The sequence below is a fragment of the Calliopsis andreniformis genome, chromosome 8 (genome assembly GCF_051401765.1).
Source record: "Calliopsis andreniformis isolate RMS-2024a chromosome 8, iyCalAndr_principal, whole genome shotgun sequence".
NCBI classification, from domain to species: domain Eukaryota; kingdom Metazoa; phylum Arthropoda; class Insecta; order Hymenoptera; family Andrenidae; genus Calliopsis; species Calliopsis andreniformis.
This window is the reverse complement of record NC_135069.1, coordinates 3,189,819-3,203,932: the sequence shown is the minus strand read 5'-3', so window position 1 is coordinate 3,203,932 and position 14,114 is coordinate 3,189,819. Positions and strand designations below refer to the sequence as shown.

The 14,114-nt window shown below is 47.1% G+C and overlaps 1 protein-coding gene across 3 annotated transcripts; it reads left to right on the top strand.

Annotated features, from left to right (window-relative positions):
• Positions 1-4,932: 4,932 nt before the first annotated feature.
• On the top strand, positions 4,933-13,790 carry Eaat2 (Excitatory amino acid transporter 2). Of its 3 annotated transcripts, none has more exons than XM_076383768.1 (11): positions 4,933-5,488; positions 6,907-7,032; positions 7,120-7,327; positions 8,009-8,051; positions 8,121-8,374; positions 8,512-8,745; positions 10,754-10,948; positions 11,022-11,156; positions 11,661-11,769; positions 11,835-11,953; positions 13,032-13,790. In XM_076383768.1, exons 1-11 carry the CDS (start codon positions 5,314-5,316, stop codon positions 13,078-13,080), a joined length of 1,647 nt encoding a protein of 548 aa, XP_076239883.1. In that variant the 5' UTR covers positions 4,933-5,313; the 3' UTR covers positions 13,081-13,790. The 3 variants fall into 3 exon arrangements, with proteins under 3 accessions (XP_076239883.1, XP_076239882.1, XP_076239884.1); XM_076383767.1 differs by having other exon boundaries at positions 5,181-5,488; positions 11,835-11,971; XM_076383769.1 differs by lacking the exon at positions 4,933-5,488 and adding an exon at positions 5,709-5,951.
• The last annotated feature ends 324 nt before the right edge of the window (positions 13,791-14,114 follow it).

Genomic DNA, 14,114 nt, shown 5'->3' with positions numbered 1-14,114 from the left:
TCTCGTTTACTCGCCGAGGCAATTCCCGCTGGACTCATTTGCGAAGATCACGCCGAAGCAACATTCCTGAAAGAGAATCTCGACCCGAAGCGAGTCGCGTCTGTAATCCGGAAACTGACCGAAGATCCAGTAAGATGAAAGCGCTAGCCACTGGGTACAACCCTTTGCTGAGTCTCTGATCGACCTATCCATAAAAGATGCAAGATCCATCGTAGATACGAGTCCCAGTAGGACACACATAGCAGCGTTTCATCTTTCGTGATCGAATCGCCGATGGACAGAGAAGTCCTCGCGTGACAGATTAAAGTGGACGCAATTTTCCAATTTCCTTTGATGCGTCCTTGCTTCCTCTATGAAATAAAAAGGACCAGCGCGAAACTGGGAAAGCTCAGGTGCACGAAAATGAAACGTTTGCACCGTGAACGCTTTTGTGATCGCGGTTGACAGCCATTAGTGGTATCGATACACTATAGAAAATTAACTTGTAAACGTTGGAATTGCGATATAATCGGCACTTTGCTTTTTCACCCCATTCCGAGGATGCTGGGAGCTCGAGGTTACGTGAAGTGGAATGGGAGTGTGAAGAACAGCCAGGGGAGGCATCGCCATGTCGGTAATTCGCTCGATCGGCCCACTTGCTACGTAAACACGGCGGTTTCGCGTGAATCCCTCCTTGTTTCGCCCCGTTTCAACTTCCTCCAGTCTGGGTGTACCTTTCTTCGAAAGCACGTCGCTCCTTCCTCAACAAAAGGCATTTCCCTGACAGGATAGAGTTACCTTGATCGTAACTTACTCTCTCTTCCACGTATCCTCCCTTCGTTACTCATAGTGCTTGTCTTCCCCTTCGCCCTAATCGACAGGAAGTTTGAAATAGGTACGAAAAGGGCCAGGGCAATTCCCAGTACGTGAAACTTGAAATTGTGTCCTGTATTCTGGCCGAAAACATCTTTCTCGTGTATCGTCGGGTTAACCGAATAACTCGATCGAGTGGAAAGGGAAAAACGACCCGTCGGTTGGCTGGCTGGGGCGTATCGAGAAAGTTGCGATATAAAGAACGAATATCGAGGAGTGTTCCGACGTGAAGGAAAGTAAAAAATGACAAATGATTTCGGAGCGTTTCATTTTCTGCGGGAACGTTCCCTCGCGTGCATGGACGCACTTGTTGGACGTATCCTTCGTTCACGGTTTCATCGGAAAGTAGTAGGATAATTTATTGCTTATCAAGCGTAATGTGAATTAGAGCATACTAGATGCAGATACCAGGCGAGGACGATGCATTCATCGCTCACACCTAATACTCTAAGGGTATTGTAGCGGCAACAATACCCTTTCCGGAACAACGTAAGGAGCTCCGATAACGACGACCGCAGAAAATGCATTTATTCACGTTGCCTGCAGATAAGTCCTTCCTCTAAGTACCGTCTCACGAGGGATCGTGCCAAGTGTCGGAAGCTTTTTAAATGAAAATAAATGAATGAAGGAAAATTCAGAGAAATTTGAAGTTTCCTTAATCATTAGCATCGCCATAAAGAAGCTGAACGTGACTACTCGACGCCTCGTTTTCAAATTACCTCGGCCAAGATTGCCAAGCTGCAGTCTGGCATTGCACGGGAATCGAACACAAAGTTACGAACACTCTCGATCGATCTTCGACGGCCGTGCTCGGTTAGCAAACTCTGTGAATAAGTAAAAAGAAAAAAGTAGGAAACGAGAGTCGGAAAACAAGCGAATTGGATACATTTAATTAGAGTTTCCTTACTATGTAACGTTGTAGGAGGAAACTAAAAAATGCAAGTGGTTTCTAAGGAGTTTGTACCTATTGAATTCAGTATCAGAGCAAAGGATTAAAGAACTTCGAGGAAGAGTTGTGATTCTCCGAAGACGGAGGCGACTGAAAGGGAAAAAAATAGGTGAAGAATAGAGCGAAGGGCTCGATTGGGTGGCAGTATTACTGCGCTAGCGGAGAGACATAAAGGAAGAGGAAGGAGAACGAAAGCTGACTGAGGATGGAAGAAAGAACGGCCAAGACACTCGAGCTTCAGCTGACGTCGCTTTACGTGCCAACATAATGGCCCTTGTCTTCGCCGCGGTTCCGAGTTCTATTCAAGCTCGGGCCGACTTACGGCGAACCACTGTGCAACAGTGACGCGATTCTTAAATCTACTTAGCGAGCCCAGTTTCTTTCCAAGCGTTTTCCACCCGCTGCCTCCGCGACACCCACACATCCATTGTGTCCAAGTTTTCCAATTCACGCCATATCGTCAGACGCGTGTCCTTGCGAACGAACAGCGGCAGCAACCACCCTATGTTTTCCTCGTGACAGCCAGCTTAATCGAATCCACTGTTGCTTGTTACACACGCGTCTGGGATAAAGACGAAGGAAGATTAATGATGGAGAACAGACGACGTTCAAGTGTTCGCGCCTGAATCGCCTTTGTTCCACGTAACTATCCTGTTTGTGCGTGTTAAACCGATTTACTAGTCTGCGAATAAACAATGGGGGAATTGCGCTACGGCCACGACAGCGTGATGCAAATCAGGAACAACGTCACCGACTGTATCGGCATCGTCGGACGATTATTAAATTTGATAGCGTGCTAAATGTGTAATGCCGCGGAACATTGAATTTACATGCCGCGAGCGACAGATTAGGACGCGTTTACCAGCGTCGTAACGCAATCGACGGGACCTAAATCCCTTTAAATTCGCGGCTTAGCTTGGGAAGCGGGTCTAATAAGAATCGGAACACGCGAGGACACGGGAATCGATAATTCATGTTTCATGTAATACGCAATACAAATTCGAGTTGCAGCGTTCCACTTTTGTTGCAGGTTCATTAGAACGTTCTTGTACTGTTCCCCTGTCGTTTGATCCGCTTACGCAAGCGTGCGAGGAGTGGTGCACGTGCGCTCGAGCGTCATGGTAATTCGATCACGAGAATTCACCTGTTCCTTTTCCCGTTCTTCGCTCCGTCCTACAGCCTCCTCTCGTCAGCTTACGATACAAATTGAATCTGTTCCTCGTTCGAACGCTATTCGATTCGTAACGAGATCTCTGGATCGCCGTGGAATCGCGAGAGAGGCTCTTCAGTGCAGCGCCATAAGCGATATTTCTTTATTTCGGCGATGACATGAAAAATTCACTTGCAGAGGAGGCTGCCTCGCGACCGAAACAAGGATGTGAAACTTGTACCAGTGTTCGGGGAACTCGATAAATAGAAGGTCTCATATAGAGGCTACCGCTGTTACGCTCACGGCCGTGGATTATTTACGAGGGGGATAGGACCCGAAGCTAGCAGCTGCAGAACGATCCCGAACGAGAAGTTGCTTTCCATTATTCAGCAACGGTGACCCATTCCGCTTGTATCCAAGGAGTTCACCGTCTTTGGCTCGCCTAATTCACGCATTTCACTGAACATTTGTCATGTTACCACGACGGCGAGGTCGGCATGGAAAAGCAATTCTCGCGAGTGAGTAAAGGTGGATCGTTTTTCAAGATCAAGTACATTTAAACTGACAAAATAGAGAGATCGAAAAATTGGAATGTCGTTGGAAGATTTTCACAGAAATATTTTTAGGAATTGCATAATTTTTAAACGAATCTTAACAATGAATCTGGAGGGATGATATTGCAAGAAGAAGATAAAGTCTATTTTCTGGAACTAGAAATCACCGCATCTTTGAATGCAATTCAGACAGACATGCAAATCTCATTTTATCTTCAAGCGACGGATAAGTTCCTTCAATAGCTTTCTTCCATTCGATAGCACGTAAATTATCGGAGTAAAGCTCAGTGCTTCCATCTCTCGCTGCTTATAACAAGCGTTCGTTTCACTCTCAGTAGAGAAAGCCATTATGGTCAGACACAGTAGATTCACCTCGTGCTCGGTCGGACACTTACCCATCACGTTCTCACATGGTACAAAGTGTACACCGCTATTTCTTTGACAGAATGCACACATGATCATAGTTAGAGATGCATCAAAGCGCCAGGAAGCCTTAAACTCTAGAATGAAACTTCTCGAAGTAATTTTCGAGTAAATCTGAAGATCCTACTATCTCCCTTATTGGAGGCTATTGCTGCCATTCTCGACTACACAAAAGCTGGAATCGTTATTATGCAATTAGAGCAAGCAGGAAATCTGGGGCATTCAAGTGGAAGGATTTAACGAGCGGGAACGAGCTGTTACTCTCCAATATTCATTTCATTTCTTTCAGCTAATGCATTTTCATCTACCAGAAGCCTTCCTCGGCCCTTCGTAGCGTTTGCATCTTTTCAACCATCAAAGCCATTCAGATCCCCTATCGCCGCCCTTGGCTTTTGTAATTTTTCTCCTCTGACTGTCGCTCGCGATAGCACAATCGAGCAACAATATCATCGGTGTCGGTGCACGAATCCTCGTTCCTGGCGACCGACTTAGCCGCCGTAGTTCGCGCAAGCGTCTTCGCTCCGTGGGTCGACGTGACGAAGGGCTGGCCGGGGAAAGGGGACTCGGCAAATCAATACGTATATGTCCGCCAGTAACCGGCCAGTTGGGGCTCATCCTTCGCGACAAACGTGTCGAAAATCAAACGTGCGTCTAGAATCATCCACGAGCGAGTCCATTTGTTACCCGATCGCCATCCACCTTGGTCACCGTGCTCCTCCAACCGTTCCCCAAGAAAAGGCACGTGCCTCTCTGCTCCTCGGTACACTTCGACCGAGGATATTGGCCCGAGGTGCAGGCTGCCAGCTCTCAGAGGTAACTGACCCTGTGCAACAGCGCGAACGTTCAGGCTGAGTCAAACGTCCACTCCAGGAGACCGGTGACCTCGGAAGGAAGCTCCTATCCAGGAAGTCTACGCCCTTCTAGAGCCGCCGATATTAACCAGACGATACCCGAAAGCCTGAAGGTTCTGGAGCGTGCCAGAGAGAGGACGTCAGAGGAAGCCCAGATTCCAAGGACTAGCCAGCTCGAGAGGAGTCCTCGCTGGGTTCATTGACGGGGGACCATCGGGGCCTTCTCGATCTCAGACAGAAGTTGAGTCTCATCCCGGTACCACGATCGAGATACCAGGCTCTCGCAAGGCCGCCAGGCTATTGGGACGTCTGGTGGGAGTGCGTGATTGCTCGTTCCGCACGGATTTCCCGAAACATCCCCAAAACGGCAACCCGTCGTCGTCGTGGTGCTGCCGGGGCCCCGCCGTTAGCCGCGAGAGATCGCGAGAAGGGAGCTTGGCAGAATCGACGGTGCGATCGCCGAGAGGATCGGCCTCCTCGTGCGCGACCGACTCCACCGCTACCACCTACGCCGCTTACTGGCGGCCCAGTGAAATGGAGGAGAAGTCCTCGGCTCGGTTCTCCGAGTACCTGTTTGCCAAGATGGACGGGCAGGACGTCTCGGCCTCTCAGGGTCCCCGCAAGGTGACCGCCGACACCAGGAAATTCATGCGGGAGAACCTACTCCTCGTGGTTACCCTCTCTGGTGTCGTCTTTGGCGTGATACTCGGTGAGTCCCTTGCGCTAGATTCTCACTGTGCAACAATGTCACTGATCGATTTTTCCCTAGGTAATGATAACGACTTTTGCAAACTACATTTTTTCAATTTTATTTCAATTCTAGTGCCAAGGTATTTGATTCATTCTCAAAATCTGTATGTTTAAAATAGGTAGAAGTATTATTGTGTTTTGTGGAGCTAATCGATTTGGGAAATTAGTGTCTGAAGTGAGCATTGGGAGGGTTCACGAGACGCGTGACACCCTGTCGCGTGCTAGAGTAAACAGATCGCCGATATGTCAAGTAAATGTCAGTCGCGAGCGCCGTGGGTTCGAAGAGTGAATGAGGGTGGTTCTCAGCGTATCTGGGTGACAATGTTGCACAGTCTCGTGGGCGCTATTCGCGGATCCAGGGCTCGGGCGTAAATGGGACGAAAAATGATATAGGCGGTTTAGAGGCGCGTTCTGTGCTTCAGGTAATGGTTGAGTCGTGCCAAAAGCACGGTACGCTTTCATCCATTTCAGGGAATCGTGCCAAGGTCGAGTTCATCCGATACGAGCCGATTTTACTTTTACGTTAGATGCTACCATACGTGGAATCGATGAAAGGGTGCTATAGATAAAAAACATTTTTGTCGCTTTGTTCTTTCAACCGAGACGTCCTCGTCTGTCACGTGCGGAAGCGTCACGCTGTGTTAATAGCGACTGGTTATGCACGCTACTTAGCGATCGGGGCTTCGTAATCGTACGCCTCCTCGCGAGCCCTCTTTCTGAGACGATTAATTATTTCGTAAGAAGCTAATGGTGTCGCGTAACTTTTAAATGACAGATGCAAGAACGTAGGTGGTATTACGTATGGTCATTCTGGACAGTTTCCCGACGAAATTCGCGGTTACATAAAACATGGTCGCGTTATCCCGTTAAAAGGTGCCAATCATCGGTGGAGAGGTTTCCCTCAAAAGTCTCATCTAATTATCTTGCCCTCTTGGAGCCGAAAGGACAACCTTGAACGTTTCATGCAACGCAACTCGAGCTTCTTCTTCGCCTAATGTAACGAAGGGCTAAAAAATTATCACGTTCCCAGCCTTCCTATTCGTTCGCTGGCACGATTCTCTCAAAAACATGAAAGCTCAAACCTTAAAGCGCAAGCTTAATTAAAGCAATAAGGTCAGGTACTATTCGCGGTTACGTTAAATGTTTCATACGATTCTATGGAAACGAAGCACGCTATTGTTATGTAGAGTCTTCCCTTGAAAGCTTTCATCCACTTCACTGACGTAGGTCCATAGACCGACTTGTTCTATAATTTACTCGTGCTATAGCTGGAAGGCTGCAAGTTTGTTCTTTTAGTACCCCTTAAAGTTCAACCTATTGCTTTTACAATGCCTCTACCTTTTCAGGATCTCACTGTAACCTCATTATTTCGTGCAGGGTTTGGTCTACGACCCTTGGGCCTCGGCGATGACGCAGTTATGTTAATCAGTTATCCTGGAGAGCTCTTCATGAGGCTGTTGAAATTAATGATCTTGCCACTCGTGATCGCCAGCCTTATATCTGGTAGTATAAACAAATCTATAGCATGCAAGGGATGATAAAGACGAGGGATGATAAAGACGAGGGATGATAACGATGTCGTTATTTCAGGCTCGGCGAGCTTGAACGCAAGAATGAACGGAATGATCGCCGTCCGCACTTTGGTATACTTCATACTTTCATCCTTGCTGAACGCTATCCTTGGCGTCATTCTGGTGCTCCTCATCCATCCAGGTAATCCTGGGATCTCTCAATCGATGACGCCCTCGCACAACGGACGAGCCGTCAATATCCTGGACAGCCTTCTAGATTTGGGAAGGTAACCTTCTTATCTCCTTCGCAGTCCACCTCCCATAGATATCGATCGGTCGCCGTTATTTTCGTTCTTTCGCGTCGCCACGCACCGCAATAACCTTCCGGAATTTTCCTACGATAAAAGTAGAATCCTTTATCCGTGCGTCGAGGCAATGGTTGACTCATTCCACTGGATCTCCCCCGCTGACAGGGGGAGTAAGGATTTTCACGGCAACCTTGCCAGTCATTGGAACAGAGTTTTATCGATTGCTCTCCTCCATCTTATCTAAACACGACTGTTAAGCCGATACCATCGCTCAGTACCTTTCTACACGAGCCAATATTGCTTCGAACCGTTCATCGATTACTTGCCCAGCACGGAAGTGTTCTTTCTCATCGCGTATTTACACTGTGGGATATATTGTCGCGGTAATACGTCTATCTCGAGGGAGGATTAAGGTCGCGTAGCTTCACGATCGGTGAACTTTTCTAAATCCATCGTAATCGAGGATGGGATGCCTATCGCGACGGAAATAGAAACATATCGATTCTGCGTGGCGAGGAGTTCCATTTAAAACGTACACCTTGGCGCGCAGATCGTCGCGGCTAATGCAATTACACGTATTGCCGCGAATCAACCGATAAACGTAGTTATCGATTAACTACTTCTAAATATGCGTCGTATCTGACTCGAGCCTTCTCCTAGGAACATGTTCCCGGATAACATATTCCAAGCAGCGTTCCAGCAGGTAAATCTTCTGTCGTTTAACGATTGCTAATCCAACATTCCGTGTTATACATTCAAGTTTCTTATGTAGGCGCACACAGTATACGTTCCAAAAACGCAGCCATTCCGTAATCTCAGTGACACGATATCTACGGACGTTCTTGGCAACGAGGAGCTAATGAGAGTGACCCAGTACAGAAGCGGTACCAACACTTTAGGCATAGTGTTTTTCTGCCTGGTGTTTGGCACATTCTTAGGCACTCTCGGAGAAAGAGGTCAGATCGTGATCGACTTCTTTAAAGCTGTTTTCGAAGTGATCATGCGCATGGTGTCGACCGTGATGTGGTAAGCGTTAAGTTGTAGGCGTTGAGACTGATATAGCCCTGTTGTCATGCGTTTATAGCGATTGTATCCCAGCCTTTATTAGTCTTTAAGAGCTTGCAGGCTCTAAAATCGTTGAACATAAAAAATCGTGTTCTCAGGATGACGCCAGTGGGCATCACATCCGTGATCGCAGGCAAAATATTGGGCGTCACCGATCTGGCGTTGGTGATGTCGCAGCTCGCCTGGTTCATCGTCACGATCGTGATCGGTGTGTTTTTCTATCAGCTGGTGATCATGCAGCTGATCTACTTGGCCGTCGTGAGAAAGAACCCTTTTAAATTCTACGTCGGCCTCGCCCAGGGTACTCTCACCGCCTTCGCCATGGCATCAACGTGAGTCGTCGATCTTCGAACTCAGCCCGACCTTCAGAGTACCTATTACGCCTGCCTTCACATGGCCTCGGTCGTCATCGTCATCCAGTTTCTCACCCCTTATGATTTTACGGTTCTTGATCCGATCTCCCGTCGTATCCCTCTTCTCCGCTTCCCACCGTGTCCTGTTTTCGTTCACCAATCGTTCTAAGAGACTATAACGCGTGTCCAGACGCGGAAACGAGGTCAGGAGTACACGACTTGAATCGATTGACAGAGACAATATGTTTCAGCCAGCCGAGAGGAGGCTTTGCGAGGCCGTGGTCTCCCATTTTCCATTCCGAATTCATTCTATGATTTCAAGCAGCGTTTCACAACGTCAGCAAGACGAAAACGTTGTCGAACGCTGGCGAATCGTTCTCATTCTTCCCATCCAAATACGATCCCTCGTCGGGCACCTTACGTTTCTTTAATGTTCTCGCATTTCTCATGGGGAGATCCCATCATGACCGATGAGAAAGAGAGAAAGAAAGAGAGAGAGAGAGAGAGAAAGGGAGAGAGGTATGCAGTTCCTGGTGGCACTTAGGATGCGGATACTCCCGGTTGTCGTTTACTAACCACGAACTTTCGGAAATGACGAGCAAACCGAAATTTCGAGGCGCTTGAAGGCAAACGTTGATGAATGAATACGAAGAAGACAGAGATCGGATGGGAACGCAAGAATGCGCAATTGTATGGAGACGAGGTGTCTTTGTCCCTGTGTCTCTTGAACCGGAAATCAGCTGACTCCGTGTCATCTGGACTGATTCTAGGCGTGGAGGCCTTCGAGGGCTCCCAGCATCCGAATCTTCCACCTCTTCGCCTAGGAAGAAGGGAGTGGAGGAAGAGGATGCCGCCAAAGGAGGCTTCCACGCCAAACATGTTACTATTTAAGCATTTTCCAAGTAAAAAGAAGGAAACTGAAAAAAATATTGTTTGCTCGCGTCGAGCCTACTCTTCCAGGTTTGACGGCGTCGTCCATCACTGGCCAGAACTGCTGAACTACGATCGTTTTCTTTCTTTGACTATTCATTATCTTGGTTCACGCGAAGCAACGATCATTTTTTCAGTTTGTCTGAAAATCAATCAAGTTCCACGTGGACCACAATGCTCCTAGTTCCCGTCTTCCTTCTAGATTCTCTGCTCTTCCACTTCCGTTTTCTCTTCCGTTCCCTCTTCCGTTCCCTCTTCCGTTCCCTCTTCCGTTCCTCTCGATGCATCGTGGGACAGAGAAGCATTCGTATGCTGATTCGCGATCGATTGATTCGATTCCTCGTTGAATGCTACGCCTCGAACCTTTTCCGTCCCAACGCCGCGGTGCTCAAGATCGCTGTAACGTCCTTCCAATGTCTAATTCAACTTGTTTTCTATGTGGATTAACTTTTTCCAGAAGAGAGCGTACACAACTATGCGTACACTGTGACTGAGAGAAACAGCTCTTAGTGTATCTGAACAGAGACTGTATGAATATCATGATGATGTATTAGAACACGCGCTGCACGCGGCCTTTTGCAGGTGGTTCAGTGATCGAGGGTGGTCCTGGTAAGTAATCGATGGCCGCAACATGAAGGTACACGCGATTGTCTGTTTCAGATGTTCGCCTGACTACGGAGACCCGATGGCTGACCATCGTTTGCTTTCACATCGACACAATTATTAACCCTGGTTGATTTTCAGTATACCCTGCGGTCATTCTGGTTATTAGCTTCCCCAAATTAGCTTCTCTCTAATCGAACGTCCCATCGAGACCACCTTCACGCGTAACTCGTCATCTTGTTCCCTTCTTTGACTCGTGCTAATCCAATTCGTCGCAATCTTACCGTGTTCAGAGGCACGTAATAACAATGAAGTCTTACGAGAGTTTGTTAGACAGTTTTCCGCCAGAATGACCCCTCCGTCGTGGACAACAGCAAAGCGGCACGCAGATATCATCTTTGTATATCAACCGATACGTGCTTCGCCCGATCTTTCCTAACATAGATTTGTACAGGGCTGCCGCGCTTCCTGTCACTTTTCGCCTGATGACGGACAAGCTCAGAGTCGATCCACGAGTGACTAGATTCGTTCTGCCGATCGGCTGCAACATTAACATGGATGGGACGGCTATGTTCGTCGCCGTAGCCAGCATATTCATCGCGCAGATGCACGGTATCGCTCTGGGCTTCGGTGAAATAATCACTGTCATGTGAGCTTACCTTTAATTAACACCCTTTTTCTTCAGTCGAACCTCTGCTGAAACAATCCCTTATTTTTTCAAGTTTAACGTCAACGGCCGCCTCCGTGTCATCGGCATCAGTTCCAAGCGCCGCCCTTGTCCTACTCCTCGTCGTGTTAAGCGCTATCGGTGCTCCTGTTTACAATGTCTCGCTGTTATTCACTATCGATTGGTTCGTGTAAGTGTTCCCTTTGTACAGGAAGTATTTGCACGCTACACAATTATTTAATCGAAGTTCTTTGTACAGGATGGTCGACGACAGGAGTTAGAAATTTTAAAGGGTGATTCTATATGCTAAAGCAAGGTCAAAATAAGAATTCAGCTTAGTTTTAGAATAATTAATTATTGAAAAAATGATTGAGATAAGCGTGGACTGTGTCTGACTCGAGATTGGACTTATTCTACTGACTCAGCTGCCTGGACAGCCTAGCGCACCGCGCCAGTAGATTAAGTCCTGTCACTAGCCAGACACAGTTCACGTGTAGTTTCAGTGAAAACGCACTTTCATTTTATATTTTAAGTAGATACATCTCACATAATTTCGTCTTATTTTAACATCTAGAATCCCCCATTAAAATTTCTAACACCTCTTATCGAACACTGTATTTTGAGTGAAGATATTTCTTTGCAATTTGAATTCATAATAGAAATAGATGTGTTTGATGCATTTGTGTGACTTCAGGGACCGTATACGAACCACCAACAATATGTTAGGTGATTGTTACGCCGCAGCCGTGGTCGAGCAGTTGTCGAAGAAGGAACTGATGGCGCTAGACGCGGCAGCCTATCAGGTACGATTATCAGATTGAGTCGATGGGAGTTAAAAACGGGCGGATAACCCGCAATTATCTTTCAGTCGGAGACCGTACTGCCGACGACCATCGCGAACGGATGCATTTCCGCCAACAGAGTACCTGATCCTGACACCATCGTAGTCGAGATGCAGGACGATACGAGGCTAGCCGGCATCGCCAAGTAAACAAGCTGTTGTTGGTAGGGCTAGGCTATCACTTTGTACGATCGCGAACGATCGCGTGCATTCATCCTGGTTTTCGCTACGTCTTTTATTTTGCCTCGCAACGTTCGAAGGGACCGATTAGCTCGCCTATCGCGAACGACCTGCTCTCGGTCGACTCGTTGACATTTATAAATGATTCGCGGCGAGCCTCTTTCATCGTGCGCCATTTCCTTGTTTCGGTGGATCATTTTTCAAATCTCTGCCCCGCTCGACGTACTTCGAGGGCCCTCCTCGATAATCAATGACCCGCGTCAATTATATCGATCATCGTCCGAGTAACTTAAGGAGCGAGCGATTCTTTCGCGGTGAAACGTAATCGCGTTCGCCTACAACCATCTCCAATAACCCTTTCCTCCGTGTCCTTTTTATAACTCGCTATGTAATTATTAAGCAGCGGTCGTCGCGATTTACGGTAGGCCATTCGCGGTGCGAAAAACGTGCCGCTTCGACCTAGCCTTCGGCCGTAGATCATTGTACCGCCAGGCGCATAAATAACTAATCAATCGTAAATGTAGCGTACCGGCGGAGTGATTCATGCAAGAAACAGAGCGAACTTTCATACTGGCATTATGCAAATCGTTGCGCAATGACCTTAAGGGTGCACGGCACGATAAATCGAGCGTGGCGTCGGGGAAAAGCGAGCGTATTTAATGCTGGGAAACTAATGCTGCTTCTCTCGACTGTTCACGCGCCACTGTCCATCGAGCGAGGCAGCATCGGTTCGAGGTAGATCGTATTTCCCGAATGAAGAGTCCAGTAGAGTGAAATCGATATCATTTTTAAATTCGTACTGTTATAGCGAACCTATTTGGAATTTACGACTTGTAACCTTGTGCTCATCAACCCATGGACATTTACGACTCATTGCCAAGTATACTGTTCGTGTCATTGTAATAGTCGAGCTTCGTTCATCGCTAAAGTCCTCATCGATCGATTTACTCTGTCCATGCGATCATCGTCCTTTGCTTCTTAAAGTGTTGCTTCGAGTCACCGTCGGTGTTGAAGACGTCCCTCAAACCTCTTGTTTCGTTTCAGCATCAGCGTGTTGCAGATGCCCAGGAGCGTGACAGAAGAGACAGTTTGACCAGTGATTCACCCCGTCACTAGTTATATGTATATCATCGAATATATCGTTAACGAACGCTCGCTTTCTTCGCGACGAAGTCGAGGGAAAGTTGCGTCTGAACTAGGATCAAAAAAAGGGTACATTAGGCACTCGAGTGTGCCGCCTTTATATCGCTTCTTCTTTTCTACTATCGACGAAACGAAACATTGCAATAAGTGAGGGGAGACACACGAGACACGTTATTTGACTATGTCGTTTTAATAAGTAACTACGTGTAACTTTATAGAAGAATTACGATGAGAAACCAGTGATTCTAGACACTAGATACGTAGGTCGATACGTGTTCTATCGTAGAGACTGTTTAAATGTACAAATTAACTGGGTAAATAATGCTTGGTAGTGCGTCGTTCAATTCCCAAAATAGCCGTGATAAGTTTCGAAGCTCGTTGTTTCCGTTCAACGATACCCGCTTCACCCGTTTTCGTTTCCATGTTAACCGCGTTGCAACCGAATTGTTCACGTTCAAGTTTTACCGTGATATACGCGTTTGCCTGACACCGATCTTTATTTTACCTTCGAACAGCGAACGATAAAGTGCTTTGTTTATAGCCTAGAGAGCTGCAGGGGAGAATAGAGAAAGAATTTATCGAGATATTTAAAAGACTGCGTATGAATATACTTATAAGGCTCGACGTGTTCTATAACAAGATGCAGGTTTATACAAGCAAGCGTTGTGCTTTCTTATAATTGACCCGGTTCCACGATCCACCTTGACTTTCCTTCTTCCCTGTAAATAGGTCTCAGGGACCTTAGGAGTTTTAGGGGTGTCTGAAGTCTCAAGGATCTCAGGAATCTCAGGGGTCTCAGGGGTCTCTAGGGCCTCTAAAATCTCTAGAATCTCAGACGTCTCTAAGATTTCAAGGGTCTCAGGAATCTCTAGGGTCTCTAGGATGTCAGGAGTCTCTAGGGTTTCGAAGATCTCAAGGATCTCTAGGGTGTCAGGAGTCTTTAGGGTTTTAGGAGTTTCAGAGATTGTAAGTAAAAAGCACTAT